At 41.9% G+C, this 8,995-nt stretch overlaps 1 protein-coding gene across 1 annotated transcript in view; it reads right to left on the bottom strand.

Moving 5' to 3' along the window:
• Positions 1-241: 241 nt before the first annotated feature.
• The window catches only part of HACD2 (3-hydroxyacyl-CoA dehydratase 2), a 103,709-nt gene continuing 94,955 nt past the window's right edge, over positions 242-8,995 (bottom strand). The window contains exons 5-7 of the mRNA XM_004373620.2: positions 7,952-8,073; positions 5,864-6,042; positions 242-524 (exon numbers count right to left, since the gene is read on the bottom strand). Of these exons, the coding sequence (XP_004373677.1) occupies positions 442-524; positions 5,864-6,042; positions 7,952-8,073 (384 nt within the window). The 3' untranslated portion in view covers positions 242-441. The remainder of the gene's footprint in view (positions 525-5,863; positions 6,043-7,951; positions 8,074-8,995) is intronic.

Here is an 8,995-nt window from a genome sequence, read left to right as displayed (position 1 = left end):
CTGAAAGATTACTGCAAGCTGGCATTCGGCTGGCACTTCATCACGCAGACTGTAACTCTCACGTGTTTCATGTTACAGATCGTTATTTACCAGGTACGTGAAGGAGACAGGAGGATATTATAAAATGCCAAATACCTTTCTATTGCCATCCTGTATATCGGGAATTTCTGGTAGAAAGAGCATGCTGAAATGGACCAGCCAGGATATTTTATGTAACAGCCTACTTCTTCATCTTCTTCTTCTTCTTTTTTTTTTTTTTAAATAAAATCCCAGACCAATGTAACACTGGATTTTGATTTTTGTTTTGTTTTCTTTCTTTAATATTTTAAAAATAGTTCTTACTTATTTTCTATGAAACGTGTTGGGAACTCAAAAAGTCTGCAGCATTTTTTGATTATTGAAAAGTTTTTGCTTTGTTTTGTTTTTGGAGAAAAGCAGGAGCTATTCAAATTTCCTGTGTTCTTCAGTATGAGAAAGGATCTTTCTTCTTTGGTGTATCATGTGGAAGTATAACTGGGGAAAAACTGGAAAGAACAGAAAGAACTGGTTAAAGAGATCACTGAAAGCTGCATGTTGTATTTAGAACACATGGACTGGAGGTGCTCTCCAACCCTGGGGCTAATTTCTCACCAGGAACCGAGGGAGGTAACTAAGTGAATGTGGGGAAGGGGGAGCCTTCAGGATGGTCCCGTCTGCCTCTCACTGGCATGACCATATTCATTAGCAAAAACAGAGACTTCTCTCTCCCTGTTTAGCCGAGGGGTAAGGGCGCCGTGGAGCGGAACGACGGGCACTGCTGGCACTATCATGACCAACCAGGATGCCACAGAGCCGCCAGATAACATTCCTTAAACGATTTCCTATTACCTTCACGATCTTCACATTATTTTCTGGTTACTTTCACAACAACTGCGTGAAGAGTTGTAGTGATGGAGTTATTCCTGATTATTCCTCTGTCACGGAGGAGGCAAGTGACTTGCCTGGGGTCTCACAGCCAACTGCTGACAGAGTCAAGACCAGGCTCTGGGCTTCTGACCATTCGTCTAGGACAGCCCCACCTGTCACTGCTCTGACACTGGGGGCTCTCCCCCTACCTAGGTTCAGCCTGTCTGGCATTTTAAGAAAAAGTACTTCCAGTCTGAGAGGACACAGTGCTAACACATTTGATTTGAACACAACTAAGCCAGGTTTGGATGTGGCAAAAGTCCTTATGAAAAGTAACCAGCATCTTAGGCACTGAAGATTCTGTTCCTAGTCATCTCATGGACGACTTTAAAGAGAAATGGCTCTAAAAGGACCGGAGTGGTGCTGCCTCCCTAGGGGGTGTCTGGGAGTGGAAGGTGGAGGAGGAGGTTGTAGGCTACCGGCATTAGCCTATGGCGGCGGGGTGGGGCAGGATGCTAAAACATCCGGCAATGTACTGCAGTCTCCCACAACGAAAAACGGTCCCAATGCCTATCGTGTCCCTGCTGGGAAATGCCACTCTAAGCTATCTGGGCTTGATAAGGTTACTGTAACCAGGGGCTCAATAACCATGTAAGAAAACTCCAGGTGGTGTTTGGTATACAATATCCTCCCTTCCTTCCTCTCCCCAACAGCTCAAATCTCTATTTTTTTAACAGTAACCTTTACTTCCTGGGAGGTAGTTTCTACTACTGCCAACTCTCCCCTAACAGCTTCTTCCTTTCTAAATGGGACAAGTTGGCCAAATTTCATATGATCCTCCCAGAGTGTTCCAAGATGTCAGTGGGCGAGTGCACATCAATCGGATAAACTGCAGAGGAAGCCCCGGTGCTGAGCGGCGCTGCCATCCACACTCCACACGCTTATTTTCAGGCAGGAAGTTATTCACAGAAAGGACCCAGTTTACGCATATAATTCAGTCGTGAGAGAACTATTTTGGTATGAAAGCCAGAAAATTTGACAAGCTCTATAATCTAAAAACTGGAAGGAAAGATATAATTAAACCATAAGGAATGCTAATTGTGCTCATTTAAACATGTGGGGCCAGACAAATTTCTATAGCTTTGCTTTAGTAAAGGGAAACTTTGGGAAGATAGTGTGCTAAGGACTTTTCCACTGGTTGCGTTTGTGACTACACTGCCCCAAACACGGTGGCTATGGCCTCACAGCTAGTTCAGAGGGTCCGAGGGAGGATAAAGACCCAGAAGTCAGTCATTGGGCCAAGGTGGCAGCTAAAGCAAGAAGATGGCTAAGTATTCCTTCATCTCCACGGGCAAGGCTGTTGGCTACCAGAAGGGTTAAATGCCAGAAATGGGAGCACACATGGCCCTTTACTTTATACCTCCCAGAGGTTTCTCCGGGCCACAGAGAGAGAATGTGTGTGTGTTGGCGGGGGTGGTATGCTTGGGCTGGAGGCTCTCTACAGCTGGAGCAGTAACTTCTTGGTGGCCAGAACTTGGATGACACTGTCAGGACATTGTCTCCATCTGAATTACCCATGTGTTCAGACTGAATCCAACTAAAATGGCTGAAGCAATTCCATATGTATGGCTACTATTTTTAGCTACATTGGGCTGCACTGAGGAAAAACACTTTAAGAAAATTGCAGCTTGACAATGGGCTATTGGAAATCCTATTCTCTGCTTTCCCTGTTCAGGACACACAGAATGGAGATCACTGCTGTGTATGCGTGTGTCTGTCTCTGCGTGCTGGGAGGGGCTGGAGGGGGCAACGGGGCCTTCCTTCCTGCAAGAAGATGGCCAATCCCTTAGGGCTCTCTTCCTCTCTAGGGATGGAGGACTTGGAGGCTGAGAGAAACTGGGGATGTTCTGTCTGGGGCAAGTTTCCTCCTCAGTTTCTCTGAAAATCAGAGGCGTAGTCTCTGATAGGCTGACAGTGCCTAGCTTCTTGGCATCCTCATCCTACATCAGTATTTCTCAACCATTTTTTTCACTTCCCCCAATAACCAATTTTTGCCTCCTTAGGGTGATCTCTCTCCGTTGGAAATGCAAGCCCTACATGCACAGGTAAATGAGTAATGCAACCCTTGTCACTGATATCTAATCATTCTGTCCAAGGTAGGTGAGGCCAAGTTGGGGGGAAAATGCAGACCAGGACTTAGAAGTCTACTGAGTCCTGCCAATACTGTATTGTATTGATATTGTCCATACTGCACCCAAAGCAGAGCTTTGGAGAGGAGTCCAAAGCACCCTGACCTAAGAAAACTCCTGGGCCAAGGCTCATCAGCCATAGTTTGGGCTACATGTGCAAAAATGGATCAGGACCACAAAGAAAAGGTGTTGCTTCATATAATACATTTATATCATCAACTTCCCATTAAAGTAGATTAAAAGAACGCTAAATTGTAGAAAGAAGACCAAATTTGGTAAAGACTGCATGCCAATAGCAACCTATCCTAATTCTACATTTTCTTGTTATAAATACAAAGCTTTGGAAAGTTGGAAATGTGCAGTTGTCAGGAATGAACAGTACAAACTGGTCTCAATATTAACAACCTGAACTACTGAAAACATCCAGGGAACTGGCTCAGGCCAGAAGGAGAGAGAGCGCCAGCAGATACAAAAGGTGATTTGTAGCAGGAGCTACGGTCTGGGCTGCCATCTTGAGATGAGATGGGAAGCCAGTGATTTGGAGAGAATCTTTTAATCTCTATCTGAAATCTACCTTTTTCCTGGATTACAAGAGTCAAGCTGCCTTAAAAAAGAAATATTATAGACTTTAACAGAGACAAATTTTCTTACAAAAAGGAGGCTGAGACTGGAAGAAGGGGGAAGGAAATGAGGTAAAGAAAGCAGACTTCTGTTGGGATGAGAGTCCTGTCCTACTCTCCAAACAGACAGCTGGTCCTGAGGTCTGTGTTGTCTCTCTTCTCTTGCTCACACTGTTCTCCACTCCCTCCCCCACCCCCACCCCCACCCCGATTAAGGTCAAGAAGAAAACCCCACAGAACTGGTATGTCTTCCTTTGGGAATCCTATTATGGGAAGGCCTGTGCTTGACCAGGCCCCTTTACTACATCAAGAGGTCAGTACACAGAGGTAAAAAGGCTCACCACTAGTTGGCCCCCAGATCACAAAAAAGACTAGAGGTGCAGACAGACAGGTTGCCCTGGAGAGCTGTTTCTGGCCAATGAAGCCCCTCCTTCTCAGTCAGACTGCAGAAAATCTGAGGTAGGGTCCCTCAGACTTTTGTTACTTGGATGATTTCATGAAATTTTCCCTGTTCCTTTCCCAGGTATCCAATACGGCATACATCTCCCATTTATTCTATAGACTATGCTGAATTTAAATAACCCCTGTGGTGCCCACTGGGATAATACATGCTATTCTGGCTGTGGCAAAACTGCAACTAGGAATTGTTGCTCTAGAGACTGGAAAATGAAACCACGAGAGGAACAAATTGTAAAGGTGAAAAACTGAATGTTCATTTTTATTACTTAAAGTTTTAGATTTCATATTTCTCTTTTGTTTGAAAATCAACTACCTCTCACATTTGAAGCGGGATGGCCGTTAGCCACTGTGGCTACATCACCAAAGAGGAGGACTTGGTAATTAATAAAAAGTAGAAAATGAATCACAGAGGAGAATTGCATCCAAGAATTTCTCCAAGATAAATGTTCACACGAAATTTGGATGTAGTTTTTTCTCACAATGCATGAGTTGCAATTTTCCACAGAAGGACACAAACATGTCACTTAACAATTGTTAGGATGATTCATTTGGTTACTGCTGTGGGCTGAAGAAAAATCCAACCCTGCCTGAATTTAACCTGGGGTTTAGGGGGGAATATAGCAACTTTTATGGATGAAAATAAGATTCACAGTTCTAATGGCTACAGAAATGGCTAAGGGAGAAGAAACTGACATTATATGTCCTTGGGTGTAACAAGATCCTTTTGGATATGCAAAAATCAGTCATAGGATTTACAAGTAAGCATCACTATTTGAGAAAAGAACTAGACCCCTCTTCCTTAGCAAACAGGCCTCCTCTTACAGAAGCTTCAAACAAACCTTTTCTCTCTGCTACTGAGTATGCTGAGAGGCACGTTTCATTATCCATATATTCAAACCTTCAGCAACACTATGAAAATGACTAGAAACCATTCTGAACACAGAACACCATGTCCCATTCAGATGGTTTTAGTGCTCATTTCTAAACAAGAAAATGAGAAATATGGGGAAAAAAATCATCTATTTTTACTTTGTTTTTATCTGTTTCTGGTTAAGTAAACTGATCCCTTAAAAGTGAAATAACCATTTATTTTGATATAAGAAACAATGAAACATCTTTTTACAATGTTTTTAAATACCATACCGAGCAGCTCTCAAGGGACAGAAAAATAAAATCAAGGCAAACTCTTTAATGGCTTTTTTTTTTGTTTTGTTTTCAACTCAGTAAAAACCAAAACCAAACCCGTGGCCGCTGAGTCGATTCCAACTCACAGTGACCCTACAGGACAGAGTAGAAATGCCCCATAGGGCTTCCAAGGCTGTAATCCTTACAGAAGCAGACTGCCACATCTTTCTCCCAAGGAGCCACTGGTGGATTAGAACAGCTGACCTTTCAGTGAGCAGTCAGGCGCTTTAACCACTGTGACACCAGGGCTCCTTTCTCCACTCAGTACTTTCCCCTCATAGACAGTTAACCTATCCTAGTATTCCCTGTTTCAAACCCACATACTGACAAGGGTTTCTTTATTCAATTAATGCCAGGGAAAATTCCTGTTGACAGTGAGCATTCAGTAAAAACCAAAGCTTTCCCCAATACATTAGATGTACATTTACTGGGATATGGTCTAAAACAATCAAAGACATTCAACTCTAGTTATTGCAAAGGTCAGTTTTTAAACATAAATAAATATATGCATAATTGTTTACTTACGTGGAATGTAAGAGATCATTACCAGAATTAGGAACGCATGATAGTCAAAGGAGAAATTGTATTTGTTAGGTAAGCTGATGGAATACAGGCCAGCCTGTCTGACAAAGGGCAAAGCCGCATATATTGTGAGCAGCTCTCCTGATACTCCCATTGGGTACAGTACAATGAAAAGTGTGTACCTAAAACAAAACAAAATATTAATTACTGAGGCGCGAAGCCAGCTTTAGGAGAACGATGCGCTTCCTCCCTTCTAATCAGCACTGGTCTTTTAAGAACCTATTGTTTATAAATTATCCTGTGGGAAATTTATTTAAACAGTTGGTAACACTGTTTAAATTCAGGTTTTTTACAAACCAGTTTTTGAAAACGACTGGTGGCAGGTACACGTTTCTGATTGTTCTAAAATAAAACGTGTTCAGCCAGCCTCAAAATTCAGCCTAACTAAATAAACAACTCTTCGAAACATCTCCTTAAAATAACTAAGGTGATGTTAAATACTGATAAAGGAGGATTTATATGGAAGAATCCTGCGCTGTAGGATACAGGAGGAGCTGAGGGGCTTGGAGGGGCAGGGAAAGAAGGTGTCAGATCAAGGTATCTAGGAAGCCCTACACCATGCACCAAGTCTGGTCTGTGGACTGAAAAAAACAGCACATCAAAGTGTGTATATTGCTACTATTTCTCCAATGTCTGTACATGCTACTGTGATAAATGAAACATGCTAATGTTTCTTAAGTATTTTAAAATTCATAATAGCTTTTGGTCATTATGTAACTTCCCAATTAAAAAAAACTATGATTAGATTTACCATCACATGGGCAAATCTACAAAACTTTTTTCACTTTAAGAAGGAGATCTTTATATTTCAAAAAGATTTCAGAAGGCGGTTACTACCCATAAAGAATTCAGAGGGCAGTTACTACCCCAAATAATTCAGAGGGCAGTTACCACTCCATGGAAGTAACTGGAAGACATTTTGAAACACACATATGGCCAAAGAAACCATCAGCTCAGCTTTTAAAAAGCCTTTGGCTGTTCAAGGCTTACAACAAGCATTTGCGCTCCAAGCTTCCAGGCATAGGGATTGTGTTGAGGAATTTGAAAAGATGAAAGAAAGACGTATTCCCCAATGGTAACTTGAGCCATGGATAGTGGAAATAGAAGAATCTTCCACAGGCCATGGAGAACAATGGACAAAATAATCTTTCTCCAGTAGGAAAATCAGGGCTTGGTCAACAAACTTCCCTTACAACCAGGGTAGACAGCAGTCACAATGCCAGTTTGGTAGGATTTCATATTTGATTGGTAACTGCTATATATTTTCCCATTCTTCCTTTTTCTTAATAAAAATATTTATTGCAAAAAGAAAAAAAAAAGCATTACAATAAAATAGGTGTTCTCATACTGGAAATGTTGGGAACAACTGGTTTATGTTCCTAATTTAGTCACTAAACTCATAAATTCTCTAGGAACTGCTATTTTGTTTCCATGAAATAAGGCATTTGGGCCCTGAGGACAATTCTGATCCCTCTGTTTTGTCACTCCCCTCCATGGTCTTTTCCAACCCAGAAAACTGCTCACAACGGCCTCAAGGACTAACTAAGATAAACAGATGAACTATTAGTCTTTTACCCAATTCATAATGAGTATTACTGATAAAAATAAACTGATAACAAGCTAAAACTGACATACAGTATTTATTATTTGCTAAAAATTGATATTACAGTCATATAGTTTCCTGGCAAAATTGAGACTAGGTGAATTGGACTTGGTCCCAAAAAACATCATAATTACAGAAGCTAAATTTGATACGGACAAAAAGGATGTTATGTCAAATCTTAACTGAATAATTTAACTAAAAAGAGTTGATTCCAATAAAAATAATTTAAGTAGAATAGATATTTAAAAACAGTGCTTCTATTAACCAAAGTAAGCAGAGTGCCTTCCTCTGATAAAATCCACAGACCAGTTTTCTACCCAACACACAATTTTATTTTTAGAAACCGAGGGGCAGTATTTAGGCAATAAATGACAAATGCAGTGATGGATACTTTCAAAAGCTAGTTTTCATTCCATGTACTTTTTTACCTGGCCCATTTGATGAGGTAAGGCAGATGGTTTAATAGACTGAATGTGTAAAAGGAGTAACGGATAATTTCTGTGACTGTCCAAGCAATAACAAACAGGAGGACACTGTCTTCGCTTTGTACCTAAAGAAAAAGGAAAACAAAAGCAAATACATAAAAACTTTAACCATGCTATTTAAAATAAAGGCAATAACCACCACCAGGAAGTGCTCAGAAGGTGCAGGGCCTGTGTGCAGAGTTGGGAAGCTGAGGTAGTAAGTCGGTGCAGCCACGGGACCCTATCCTCAGTGGCCATAGTGCAGCAGAGAAAGAACTTGTAAATAAAGGAACACATGCCTGTGGTAAGAGCTGTGCAGAGCTAGGTGACAAAGGGCAAGTGGGCCTGGCAGCAGACAGTTCCCAAACCCGAGCACTGACTTTTAGGCACTGTTTGTGCAGAGCGAGGGAGCTCGGCTTCCTGATGAGCAAGAGAAGCAGAGAAGGGGACTCACCTGAGTGAGTTTCTGCGTTTGTTAGGCTAATGCCAGGAATGTGAACTGATATTAGTGGGAGTCAAGAGTAGTTAGGTAAGAACGGGGAGAGGGCAAACTGGTGGAAGGCTTGGAATTTTGATGAGAATTTTAATTTGATTTGCATGATAATTGGGGATCCGAGAAAATTTCAAAGAAGGGGAATGTAATGATTAAAACACAACTGAAGCTGAGGATAATACACTGGGTAGGATGAATTTAAGCCGGGGAAGAGATGGAGACCATCTAGGCAGGGTCTATTTATTCTCTCCATTAGTGACTTTCCCCCAGACTGTTGTGTGCTGTTAAGTCGACTGGATTTGAACCACCAACCTTTCGGGTAGCAGCTGAGTGTTTAACAGTTGTGCCACCAGGGCTCCTCCCCCCAGGCTAAGACTGGTTTAAAACTCAACTTGTTGCCACTTAGCAACTTGATTCCGACTCAGAGCGACCCTATAGGACAGAGTAGAACTGCCCCATAGGGTTTCCAAGGAGCGGCTGGTGGATTTGAACTGCTGACCTTTTGGTTGGCAGCC

This window comes from Trichechus manatus, unplaced genomic scaffold (genome assembly GCF_000243295.1).
Source record: "Trichechus manatus latirostris isolate Lorelei unplaced genomic scaffold, TriManLat1.0 scaffold00026, whole genome shotgun sequence".
In the NCBI taxonomy this organism is placed as follows: domain Eukaryota; kingdom Metazoa; phylum Chordata; class Mammalia; order Sirenia; family Trichechidae; genus Trichechus; species Trichechus manatus.
Note: the sequence above shows the minus strand (reverse complement) of the source record. Positions and strands in the feature narration are given on the sequence as shown.